This window comes from Pantherophis guttatus, chromosome 4 (assembly GCF_059756535.1).
Source record: "Pantherophis guttatus breed Tessera chromosome 4, ASM5975653v1, whole genome shotgun sequence".
NCBI lineage: Eukaryota > Metazoa > Chordata > Lepidosauria > Squamata > Colubridae > Pantherophis > Pantherophis guttatus.
The window spans coordinates 92966375-92980250 of record NC_142066.1 but is presented as its reverse complement, the minus strand read 5'-3'; the positions used below and the strand labels follow the sequence as shown (position 1 = coordinate 92980250).

General features: G+C 41.0%; 1 protein-coding gene across 1 annotated transcript in view; it reads right to left on the bottom strand.

Annotated features, from left to right (window-relative positions):
* Positions 1 to 2777: 2777 nt before the first annotated feature.
* Positions 2778 to 13876, bottom strand: part of SLC25A38 (solute carrier family 25 member 38) — a 96392-nt gene continuing 85293 nt past the window's right edge. Inside the window, exon 8 of the mRNA XM_087894128.1 lies at positions 2778 to 3776. Coding sequence (XP_087750254.1) covers positions 3720 to 3776 — 57 coding nt within the window. The 3' untranslated portion in view covers positions 2778 to 3719. The remainder of the gene's footprint in view (positions 3777 to 13876) is intronic.

Here is a 13876-nt window from a genome sequence, read left to right as displayed (position 1 = left end):
GTTCTCTCCCCCCTACTCTTTAACATCTATATGAAGCCGCTGGGTGAGATCATTCGTGGTTTCAGGGTGAGGTATCATCAATATGCTCATTATACTCAGTTATATATCTCCACCCCGAGCCACCCCAGGGATGCCCTTTCCGTAATGTCCCGCTGCCTGGAGGTGGTACGGGCCTGGATGGGTAGGAACAGGCTAAGACTCAACCCCTCCAAGACTGAGTGGCTATGGATGTCGGCATCTCGTGTTCTAGAAGTTCCATCACTTTCGATGGGGGGAGGAGTGCTTCCCCCCAATGAGAGGGCCCGCAACTTAGGTGTCCTCCTGGATTCCCGGCTGTCTTTGGAAGACCATCTTACGGCCGTGACCAGGGGGGCTTTCGCCCAGGTTCACTTGGTGTGCCAGTTGCACCTTTTCCTAGACCGAGATGCCCTTCACACAGTCACTCATGCCCTGGTTACTTCTCGCTTGGATTACTGCAACTCCCTCTACATGGGGCTGCCCTTGAGGTTCACCCGGAGGCTCCAGCTGGTCCAGAATGCGGCCGTGTGGGTGGTTACGAGAGTTCCCTGTTACTCCCGTGTAACACCTCTCCTACATGAGCTGCACTGGCTATCAGTGGTCCTCTGGATCCGCTTCAAGGTGCTGGTACTCACCTTTAAAGCCCTACATGGCTTAGGTCCGGGGTATTTGCAGGACCATCTCCTACCTGCCTCCCACCGTCCTGTCCGCTCACACAGGGCTGCCCTCCTCAGGGTACCGTCGGCCAGACAATGTTAGCTGGTGACGTTCAGGGGTAGAGCGTTCTCTGTAGGTGCTCCTGTCCTCTGGAATGAGTTATCCACCGAGCTTCGGACGGCGCCTGATCTCCGCTCCTTCCGTCAGGACTTAAAGACTTGGCTGTTTCAACAAATGGGCTGACCCTGATCCTTGGGTTTTATTATTTTATTGTTGTTGTTTTAACTGGGTTTTAATTACGTCACCTTTTATTATTGTATGTTTTAACCTGTGTTCACCGCCCTGAGTCCTTAGGGAGAAGGGCGGCATATAAATTTTTGGAAATAAAATAAATAAATAAATAAATCTCAGCAGGAGGTACCACACTCATTTGGAAGCAATCCAGAAGATGAATCACTGGTAAGCAAACCAATTAAACCGCTTACCCTCCCCTTAAGACTATTTATCCTAAACCGGGACAGGGAGATAAATATCTCCACTCTAGTGGACTCAGGGTGCATCCGTTGTTTGATCAGCCCAATCCTAGTAGGAAAGTTGGGGATTAACATAAGAGAGCTGAAAAACCCCATCGCTTTCTGACAACTAGATGGGTCAATAGCGGAGGGGAGCCAGCTTCTTTTGCCACTGAGCCTCTACATATAGGCATCGGAAGCCACGAGAAAATACTTACATTTATAGTGGCACCTGGCATGATATGGCCGTTAGTCTTGGGCCTTGCATGGCTGAAAAAATGGAACCCCAAAATCAATTGGAAACAAGGCATCATAAAATTTCAGATGCACATGACTTTTGCTGAGAATCCACATAACAGAACTGAGGGGGCAGAGCACCGAGAAACAGCCATGCCTGGTCATGCCATGCCAACTGAGGGCATACCCATAGAATACAAGGATTTGGCTGAAGTTTTTAGCGAAAAAGTCTCAGATGAGCTCCCTCCCCACCGTGCCACCGACTGTGCGAAAGAAATCTAACCCGGCACTAAACTCCCTAAACATTAAAATTAATTAATTAATTTCCCTAAAAATTAAAATTGTTGCAAGATGTTAGAACAAGAGGAAGTTTTGGTTTGCCGGATTGAGAATTATACTAGCAAGCTAGTAATTTGATGTGGATTAAAGAATGGATAATGTTAAGAAATAGATTGTTGACTTTAGAAGGACGTGACTTGCTGTTGGGCTGGCATGCTTTTTTATGGTATAAGAGTACAAAAACACAGGGTTATTTTAGAAGACATATTATACGAGAGTCTTTGTTATCAAACTGGGAGAAGATCAAAAGATATCATTATTTAAAAATTCCAGTCTGGTTAACTTCTATTGAAGCATTGTCATACTCAATAACATTTAGAAAGGAACAAATTGTTAGATATTGTGAATTATTGAATGAAAAGGGTGAACTTAAATTGAAGCAAGAATTAGAAGAACAAGAGATAGAAATGGATTGGTTTTCATATATGCAAATACAGTCTAGATATGATGAAGATTCTAAGACAGAGGGTTTTTACAATGATTTGACGAATTTAGATAAAATTTTAACAGGTTCTTTTTTTTATTGAAAAGTTTTTATTTTATAAACAAGCATACATACAATATATAATCAATCAATCAGTGTATCATCTGAATACATCTTTTTTCTTCTTACTCCTCCAATATTTATCATATCTTGATATTATCATTTCATTTGTTGTAACATTTTCCCCACATTTACTTTTATATTTGTACCTTTATTCAACAATTTTATCCCAACCCAACCCTCCCCACCCTCCCCACCCTCACCCCCCGACTTCCCAGAGCAAAAACAGGGTATAACATTTAACAAGCGAAAGCTAAAATATACTAACATACTACAAAACTCCCTCACACTCTTTAACTCCTCTTTTGCAAATTCATCAACCTCCCTTTTGTAAATTCTCAAAATCAATTGGGTTAAATTCTTTCTTCCTGAATATAAAAGCCTTTTTCTTGGTATGTAATCCAATAACTTTAACAATATTACAAGCATTAACAAACACTGATAAGTTTCATTTTCATTCCTCAAACACCTTTCTTTTTCAACATTGCTCCCTAATAAAATTCTAAATTAAACATTTATCCTCTTTATTCCTTCATAAACCAATTATCAATTTCTAACTATTCAGCATTAAAAATTATAAATTAAACATTTTAAAACTTTAAACATTTTATCACCTATACCTTTTAAAATAGTATAATCTTATATTAAACATTTACAAACCTCTTAATACATCAATAAGACCTTCTTAATTCATTTCTCAAAATATAAATTTCAAAACCTTAACCATTTCTATATTTTTTCCAGTTCTTCTTCCTCAATCAACATTGCTCCCTAATAAAGTTCTAAATTAGACATTTATCCTCTTTAATCCTTCATAAAATTAAACATTTTAAAACTTTAAACATTTTATCTCATATACCTTCTTAAAATAATATAATCTTATATTAAACATTTTAAAAATCTCTTCAAGCCCTTCAGAAAGGTATCCCTCAAATTTTTAATTAGCCATTTTGATACCTCAATAACTCTTAAAAAGCTATCATTTTTACCTCGATAACTCTTAAAAAGCTATCATGTTTATGTCCAAAACCAATTGTAATAACACACTTCCTTTATATTATTATCTTAGAATAAACTTTAAAAATACAAATTTAATTAAGCTTCTCAACCTATTGCCAAAATCCTCCCCAAAAAAGATTAATCTTCAGTTCTTCCCTTCTTTCTGTATTTTTTCCAGTCCTTTTTCTTCGATAATTCTTTCTTCTTCAGCATTGCTCCTCCTCCTCCTTTTATTTTCAAGAATTTTAAAATTTGGATTTGAGGTTGATGTCTCTTTGAAAGTTTTTGTCTTCTTAAAGTTATTTCATTTAGTTTGAAACCCCCATAAATCTCTCGCAAGTCCTCCTGATTAAACTCTTCCAGATTCCTTTGCTTTCCCCTCTTGATCTGGAAAGCATTCGTTTTATCCAAAATCACATTAAACTGGATTTCTGCCCCATCTTCTTCCAAATTTTAACAGGTTCTGATGACTATGTAATTAAAAAATTGTATGGTTATTTATTAGAAGTAAAACTGGAAGAAAAACAAGTTAAAGAAACAATGATTGCATGGGGGGGCGGAACTTTGGTCATAGGATTGATTTAGAGAAATGGTAAAAATTGTGGTTGCAGAACTACAAAATGACAACAGCATATAAGGAGAATTTGTATAAGATGTTTTACAGGTGGCATCTATCCCTGGCGAGAATAGCCTGAATATTCAAGAATAAATCGGAGAAGTGTTGGAAGTGTCATCAGACTCTGGGTTTATATTACCATATGTGGTGGACATGTGCAGAAGCTAAAAGATATTGGACTAAAATCCACACATGGTTTAAAAAAATGATAAAGAAACACATTGATTTTAAATCAGAGATATTTTTATTAGAGATTTTACCAGAAACATATAATAGAGAACTGAGATACTTAATTGTGAATGTTTTAACAGTGGCTAGAATTGTATTTGCTAAAAATTGGAAAGGAGAGAAGATACCTACTGATGATGAAGTTATTAAGAAAAGTTTGGAATGTACTGAAATGAGTAAATTGACATTTAAAATTAGAGAACAGGAAGACAAACAATATTACTTGATATGGGATTTATTTTATCAATGGCTAGATAATAAAACATGGAAATGAAATACACTGCTCAAAAAAATAAAGGGAACACAAGCAGAAGACATCCGAGATCTGAATGAATGAAACAGCCTTATTAAATACTTTGTTCGTTACATACAGTAGTTTTGTGTTCCCTTTAGTTTTTTTTTTCCCCAATTTTTATTTTTTATTTTTTTTAAACATAAAACATAAAATACATCGTTTTAGAGCAAGGGTTTGGTCCGGCATAAAATGAGTACAATTAATCACATTCCCTCAATCAATTTTGTTCCAAATTTTATCCATTTACATCTTTAAAAAAAAGAAAAAAGAAAAAATATCTTAATCTAATTTATCATTTATCATTCTACTATTACACCCAAAATTCTAAACAATAAACACTGTTCTAAATCTTTATCATTTTAACAATCAATATTTCATATATATTCCTCAATTCTAAAACCCATTACCTCAAATCTATATTTTACTTCTTTTAAATGACATCTAATATCCATAATCTTAACAAAAAGTATTTTCCTCCTCTCTTAAAGTCATTTCATAAACAATCAACATTTCCTTCTATAGTTTGTTATTTCCACAATACTTTATTTTATTTATTTCAAGTTTATTCTCATGTTCTATTGAATCTAATTTTTAACTGGTTCATAGTTTAAATATTTATTTCCCAACTGTATTTTCCAATACTCCTATCTGTATTTATTTAAACTGGTTCACAGTTTAGATACTATTCTCCGGTAAAATTTCTCCCACTTCCTCCTAAATTTATTTTTTAGCTGGTTCGCATCTTAATCAGCTGCTTTCCAGCAATGCTTTCCTCCACTCCTTATCTTAATTATTTTAGCTGGTTCACAATATAATTTTAACTGCACACCAACCTTCTCCTTAACTCCTCTTAAATCTATTATAAAACTGGTTCACAACTCAAGTAGTTGCCTTCCAGCAATGCTTTCCTCCACTCCTACCCCTATTTTTAAATGGTTCACAACTTTATTGCAATTGATCCCCAGGTATAGTCTTCTCCACTCCTAACTTTTTATTTTTGGCTAGTTCATAGTTTTGCTTTAACTGTTGACCAGCGTATGCTTTCCTCCACTCCTAACTCAATATTTTGGCTGGTTCACAGCTTTGCTTTAACTGTTTTCCAGCACATGCTTTCCTCCACTCCTAACTCTTATTTTTATTTTTAACTGGTTCCCAATTTACTTTAACTGTTCTCCAGTATGATGCTTTCCTCCACTCCTACCTTATTTGTAAAACTGGGTCACAGCTTTGCTTTCACTGATCTCCAGAATCATACTTTCCTCCACTCCTAAATTCATTTATTTAACTAATTCATAACATTTATCTCTTATTCAGTTATTTAGCTCCAAATTACTTCGGAATATGTTACCAATATTGTTTTCCACTCTATTCTCCTCCATATCTCTTACCAATTTAAGATAAAAGTATATTTCAATAAATATCTTATCTCCTGTTCTCTCTTAAGTTTTCTCCCATTCCATGCTTATTTCTTATTTTCAATAGGAAATATTTTGAAACACTTTAAAATCAATTTTTTATGGTTCTTAATTCTATAAATAATTCTTTTTAACATCCAACGCCTTTAAAAGTAAATATTTTCTTCCAGAATATTAAATCTGTAGGTAGTGCTAGTTAAAAATTCAAAATTTAAAAAGGCATTAGAACATCCAAAAATCATGTTTTTCTTCAATCATTTATGCTCTTATTTCTTAATCAAATTGTTTATATATTTATATGAAAATAATAATAGAAAAAAGGAGAGAATAATAGCAATAACAATAATAATTACAATAAAAGAAATACAAAAAAATAAGGCAACACTAAAAAGGAAAACACTAAACACTAAAAAGGAAAACTAAAAAGGAAAAAGGAAGAGAGTAGAAATATAACAAAAGAAGTAAAATGGATTTAAAAAGAAAATAGAGAGGGGAAAAGAAACAAAGAGAAGGATACTACAAGAAAGAAATAGAGAGAGAGCATAGAGAAGAAAAAGAAGAAAAAAAGAAAGTATCTCCTAGCATTATTCAACCACCCAGAAACCGTTACATTCATTTAAATCAAAATATAATATTTTGTTGTCTTGTTACATAATATATTCCATTATTCCTTTCTCCAGTCTGTCCAAGTATATATCTTTTCCATTTCAATGTCATTAAAGTTATGAGTTCTACAAAGTTGATTCTGGAGCTATTCCATATATGGTATGATCATGTCCTTCTATTGCCACACCCTTCTTTTATTGCCACGTTTATTAGTTCAGTTTTCATTGTTCAATTTAATTTCTTCTTTCTAATCTTTAATAAATCCTCCAGTGAACAGATTATGTATCCTAAGTCAAGTTCTCTGAGTCTTTTCCTCAAAATAGTCAAGTTTAAATAACAAGCAACAAAGTTTCTCTTTTCAAGTAACAAGCAGCCTGGAATTTGCACTTTCCCTTTTCAGCTGGCAACCATTTTATCCATCTCCGTTTGTCTTTTCCCTTTGCTTTTGAAGGCACAATTATTTCCTCTTCTCCTTTCTCTCTCCCAAACATAGTCCAATCTCATTTATCCACCAAAAAGTAAAGAAAAAATATATCCAGATCTGTAGTCAAACATTTCCAAAAAGTCAGTAATTTATGTTATCCACTAACAGGTCTTTTGTCTTTGTGCCCCAATAGTTCTCAGCCGCTGTTAAGGCTGGGGCAGACTAATTGTAATTCAGCGTTTGTGGGCAGTTCCTGCCTGGGTTGGTGTCCACTCACCCGGCATACAAACTCCCGGCTCTGCTCTCTGCTTCTCCTCTTCTCCTCCTGCGCATTCTTGTATCCTGGTTGCCACGGTCTCAGGGCAGCCGCCATGGCCACCATTCCTCCGCCGCCAGTGCAGAGGGCAAGCCTCCGGCCCTGAGGAACCTGCCCGTTCCTCTCGGCTGTCCGAGGGTCCCTCTCTATCCCCGTCCCTACAGGACAGGGTAGGTCCAATGACCTACCGGTGGGGGTTTGGCAGATGGGGTTTTCGTGGGGCTCCGAAGAGCCTGCTAATTCCCCGTCGGTATCCCCGCGGCGCCAACCAGAAGTTCATGTTCCCTTTAGTTGTTTGAGCAGTGTATAAACTACTGTATGTAAAGAACAAAGTATTTAATAAGGCTATTTCATTCATTCAGATCTCGGATATCTTCTGCTTGTGTTCCCTTTATTTTTTTGAGCAATATATGAAACATGAAATGAATGTAATAATAAAATATATGAAGCTTTTTTTTACGGGAGATAAGCCACTGTTAAATAATTGGTAAATGAGAATAATAATACAAAGGGATATAATAAATTGTCAAATAAGAGAATTTTGGATATGGGATTAAGCACCAATAAGTATTTTCACAGTCCTTCATATAGGTATTCCCAGACTTGTAATTTTTCCTTTTGTCAGCAGGTGGCACTCCCAACTTAAGTTTCAGTATTGCCACTAGTCAATCGTCATTTTAGTTGCAAATCAATTATAAAAGCAGAATAAATTTTGTAAATAAATGATTCCAGCATTTTAAAATGCCTTCCCATCTTCCCAGTTTAAGAGTCCAATTTTATATATATTTCAAAATTTATTATTTTTCTCTCTTGCATCTTCCCCTTCCAGTCTGGTATTTTCTCAAAATGCTTAGATGCCACTTTAACAAATAGTTCTGACAAATAGTTCTAATTATTCCTTAGGTTTAAATTTAAGGCAAAAAGAAATCCTCTCCCCAAGTTCCAGCACTGTTCATCTACTTCACTCCAGCATAGTCTTAGTTTATTTATTTATTTATTTATTTTTCATATTTGTATACCGCCCTACTCCCGAAGGACTCAGGGCGGTGAACAGCCATAATAAATACAAATACATATAGAAGTTAAAAACTATTAAGAAACAGATTAAGTAATTTAGGCTCAAAGATTAAAAAACATCCAAATTTATCTAAAGAGGTTTAAAACCCAATTTAAAAGACAGTTTAAAAGCCAATTAAAAAGGGAGAGTTAGGCCAGACCAGCTTGTTGGAATAGAAATGTTTTCAGGGCTCGGCGGAAAATGCGTAAGTCTTGGATGTTTCGTAACTCTGGGGGAAGCCCGTTCCAGATGGTAGGTGCCCCCACAGAAAAGGCTCTCCCCCTGGGGGCCGTCAGTCGACATTGTTTGGCCAACGGCACCCTGAGGAATCCCTCTCAATGGGAGCGAACTGGTCGGTGAGAGGCTATTGGTGGCAGGAAGCGGTCTCGTAAGTACCCTGGAGCCATGGAGCGCTCTAAAGATAGTAACCAAAACCTTGAAGCGCACCCGGAAGACCACTGGGAGCCAGTGCAGCTCACACAGGAGGGGGGTTACATGAGAGCGCCACATTGCTCCCATTACCACCATGGGAGCCCCATGTAGAGAGCATTACAATAATCCAGGCGTGAGGTGACAAGGGCGTGAGTGACCGTGCGTAACGAGTCCCGATCCAGAAAGGGATGCAACTGGCGAATCAGGCGAACCTGATAAAAAGTCCTCCTGGCTACGGCCGTCATATGCTCTTCAAAAGACAGCCATGAGTCCAGGAGGATGCCCAAGTTGCGAACCCCATCTGTGGGGGCCAACGACTCGCCCCCAATAGTCAGAGATGGCACCAACTGACTATATCGGGACGACGGAAACCACAGCCACTCGGTCTTGGATGGGTTGAGTCTGAGTTTGTTCCTCCCCATCCAGATCTGTACGGCCTCCAGGCACCGGGACATCACCTCGAGGGCATCATTGGGGTGGTCTGGGGTGGAGATGTACAGCTGGGTGTCATCAGCGTACTGATGGTACTTCACCCCAAAACCACGGATGATCTCACCCAGCGGCTTCACATAAATGTTGAATAGAAGGGGCGAGAGGACCGATCCTTGTGGCACCCCACATATAAGGGGCCTCGGGGTCGACCTCTGTCCCCCTGTCAACACAGACTGCGACCGGTCAGAGAGAAAGGAGGAGAACCACTGTAGAACAGTGCCCCCCACCCCCAACCCTTCCAACCGGTGCAGCATGATATCATGATCGATGGTATCAAAAGCCGCTGAGAGGTCTAATAGGACAAGGACTGAGGAGCAACCCCTGTCTCGAGCCCTCCAGAGATCATCAACCAATGCGACCAATGCTGTCTCTGTGCTGTACCCGGGCCTGAATCCCGACTGGAACGGATCTAGATAATTCGATTCATTCAGGTACTGAGGCAGTTGTCGTGCAACCACACTCTCAACAACCTTTGCAACAAAGCGAAGGTTGGAGACAGGACGATAATTTGCTAATACAGCTGGATCCAGGGAGGGCTTCTTGAGGAGGGGCCTCACCACCGCCTCTTTCAAGACGGTGGGAAAGACACCCTCACTCAAAGAAGCATTTATAATCTCCTGGAGCCAGCCTCGTGTCACCTCCCGGGAGGCCAGTACCAATCAGGATGGACATGGGTCCAATAAACATGTGGTCGCATTTAGTCTGTTCAGTATCCTGTCCACGCTTTCGGGAGTCACAGGATCAAACTCTTCCCAAATAATATTCTCAGGACCTGCCCCTGTCATCTCCTCTGGATCAATCCAGTCAGAGTCTAGCTGTCCACGAATCTGAGCAATTTTGTCATACAGATATTGTACAAAATCCTCAGCTCTACCCTCCAAGGGGTCTTCCCACGTCTCTTGATGGAGCAGAGAGCGGGTCACCCTAAACAGGGCGGCTGGGTGATTATCTGATGACGCAATAAGAGTAGAAAAGTAGTTACTCTTCTCTACTCTTATCGCCACTAGGTAATTCTTAATATGAGATCTTACCAGTGTTCGGTCGGATTCAGAACGACTAGCCCTCCAGCTGCTCTCTAGGCGTCTTTTCCGGCGCTTCATCTCCCTCAGCTCCTCAGTATACCAAGGAGCCAGGTGAGACCGGCGCCGGGTCAGAGGCCGCAAAGGCACGACTCGGTCTAAAGCATCAGCCGCCGCCCTATCCCAGGCGGCCACTAAGTCCTCAGCTGAGTCGTGTGCTAGAACCTCAGGAAATGGCCCAAGCTCCATCTGGAATCTCTCAGGATCCATCAGGCGCCTGGGGCGGAACCACCTGGTCGGTTCCGCCTCCCTGCGGCGGGGTGTGGCGGTTCGAAGGTCCAGGCGAAGGAGGGAGTGATCTGACCATGACAAGGGTTCAATCACTATATCCCTATCTCGAGATCACTCAACCACTGTCCAGAGACAAAAACAAGGTCCAGTGTGTGTCCCCCCATGTGAGTAGAGCCATAAATTAACTGGGTCAGGTCCATAGCCATCATGGAAGCCATGAACTCCCGAGCCACCTCAGATGTCTTGCCAACTGATGACAGGTTAAAATCCCCCATGACCATAAGCCTGGGGGTGTCAACAGCCACCGCGGCTATAACATCAAGCAGCTCAGGCAGGGCTGCTGCCACATGGCAGGGAGCCAGGTATGTGACTAGCAAGCCCAACTGCACCCTATGACCCCACTTCACAAGAAGGGACTCACATCCAGCCGTCTGAGGAACAGTGGCCTCCCTTGGTCCAAGACCCTCGTTAATAACAACCGCCACCCCTCCGCCCCTCCCCTGAGACCTGGGCTGATGGAAAGCACGGAAACCTGGTGGGCACATATCAACAAGGGGGGCTCCCCCTTCCTGGCCCAACCAGGTCTCCGTAATACCCGCCAGGTCCGCACCCCCCTCCTGAATAAAATCACAAATGAGGGGGGCTTTATTTACCATGGACCTGGAGTTGCACAGCATCAGCCGAAGGCCTGGGGCCCGAGGTTCCGTACAACCTGGGGAACGAGAAGAGCTTTGAGGGTCGGAGCGCGCCACCGCTTGTAAACAGCGAGGACGCACTCCCGTAGGATGATGTGGCCCCCTGCTCCCGCCATATCTGCCCCTCCCACCTACAGTATCGATGTTATGGGCATCTGTATCGTAAGATCTAATCATCTCCTTGATCCCAGAGTTCACACCTCCCATGCCATGCCCTACGGCTGGCCCAGATACCCTCCCCCGCGGGTCTTCCCCCGAACCCACATAATCTACCCCCTCCCAGAATCCCTTAAAATCTTATTAAGAAATTTCCCTAAAAAACCCCATAACCCTCTTTTTGCTGTATGCCATCTCTCCAGACTCCAAAGTCCGTCATCGAGATAGGCCCTCGATAAAGAAGAGGGCCAGACCTGCGAGAGGGGGGCATCTCGCAGTTTGAGGAGAGTTGTTCTTCAGTTGTCCCAGCTTTGTAGCAGCCATTTTTAGGCTGCCTCTTCTTGCTGTGGCTGAGAGGGGAAAAAAACCCCGGATCAGACAGGAGAGCTGCAACTCTCCTTGACCTCACAGGGCACCCATCTTTGCTCCACCACCCCTACAGGGCAGCTTTGGCTCCTCTCAGAGCCCACAAACAGGGAGAAGTCAGCACAGGGAATGCGGAGCCCTGTTTCCTGTGTCTGATATTGCCACAACATCAACCAGAAGACCCCTTTCCTGTCCCTTCTTGATACTCAAATGCAAAAGGGGGAATATTTCTCGACGCCTCCTTGTTGTGATCAAATACCACTTTTGTTAGTAGTTTGTGGCCACTTAAAAGACTGAGAATAAACCAGGCTCAGTTTATCTCATGCTTGTATTTAGTGGGGGTGTCCACAGACAACAATACATCATTCCCATCACCCATCTCGTTCCACTTATGACTGTATGACTGTAACTTTGTTGCTTGTATCCTTTCGATTTATATTGACTGTCTTGATTGCTTATTTGTACCCTATGACTATCATTAAGTGTTGTACCTTATGATTCTTGATGAATATATCTTTTCTTTTATGTACACTGAGAGCAAATGCACCAAATTACTTATGTGTCCAATCACACTTGGCCAATAAAAAATTCTGTTCTATTCTAAAACTGTCAAAATGGTGGCTGTGATAGTTGATCAGAGCTTCTCTGTTTTTTGTGTGCAACAGCTTTGGTGTTTAGGAATAGAGGTTACTTTTCTATTAATACATCATTCTTAAAAGGGCTCTCTTATAGGGACCCTGCCATGGTCCAATTCAGACTGGAAATATAGCAAAGGAAAATATTTTCCCCCTCTCCACTCTGCTTTGTCCTGTTTTCCCCACTGGAAATGGCTTTTGCAACACACAAGGGATACTTTCCTAAGAGCTCACAACTCAAGAATATCAATGTTAACTTGGATTGCCAACAAAGTTCTGTCTATGACAAAACAGAACACAAATTTGCTTTCTCCTTTGAACTGGGGCATCTCCAGCCAAGTTGCTTTCCCTCCCTCTCTTCCCTGCTTTCTTTCTTTTTTTAAGCTGCCAGAGGCTCCAGACAGATGCTTCCCATTTTGACCACTCCCTCATCATTGCCTCTGTGCCTGACTGGCCTCTGCGTGGCTCTCAGCTCACTTCTCCTAGACCCATGCATGTGTTTGTTTGTTTGTTTGTGTGTGTTGTGTGTGTGTATGTGTGTCAGTGGTGGATTTAAAGAATTTAACACCCAGTTCTTTGCCCTAATGTCCAGCTGGGTAGGAGTGGCTGGGTGGTCATGTGACTGGGTGGGCATGGCTAACTTGACATCACTCACATCGAGGGGCGCTTCTCCTCGCCCTGCCTCTTGTAACCGTAGGGATGCTGCAACAGTCGTAAGTGTGAAAAATGGTCATAAGTCACTTTTTTCAGTGCCATTGTAACTTTGAATGGTCAGTAAATGAACTGCGATAAATCATGGATTACCTGTACAAAAATACAAAAAGCTTCTTTGCTTGCAAAAAGCTGCCCTAAATTCCAATCATTAGATTAGAAATACCTACAACACAGAGTTCCAAATCAGGCAGGGTGCCAGAGCACCTTGAGGAATTAAAATAGTTAAAATGCAATGTTAACTATCAGCAGCAAACTCTTGCTCATAATGTGAAACTCTTTAGCAGAGAAGTCATTTAAGCTCTCCAGAAAGTGGGTAGGCATATTTGGACTACAAAATGCTAAGATAAAGAGACAAATTAACAAATTATATAGGGAACCAACCCAGGTTCAAGTCTCTGCCCTCCCAAGTTTATCAAGCACGGCTGGTCTCACTCACCTCACAAGATATCCTAAGGAAATCATCCAGATTTAAGGAAAGGTCACATGCCTCCCAGAAAGGCAGTAAAAAAAATTAATGTATTTTTCAGAGTATAAGATTTCTGGACTAAAAGACGCACCTACCTTTTTGGGGGAGGAACAAGAAAAAAAAATCTGCCTCTGCCTCCCAGCAATTGGCCTCCTTGCAGCAAAAAGCCTGTTTCATCTTCAGCACAGCCTGACTAGCACAAACAGCTAATTGTCGGTTGGATTGGCCTCCCGAAGATCAGCTGTTTCAGGCTACAGGGATTGCCATAGCTTATTGCTATGGTATATAGTATATAAAATGCACCCAAATTTTTACCCTCTTTCAGGGGGTAAAAAATGTGTCTTATA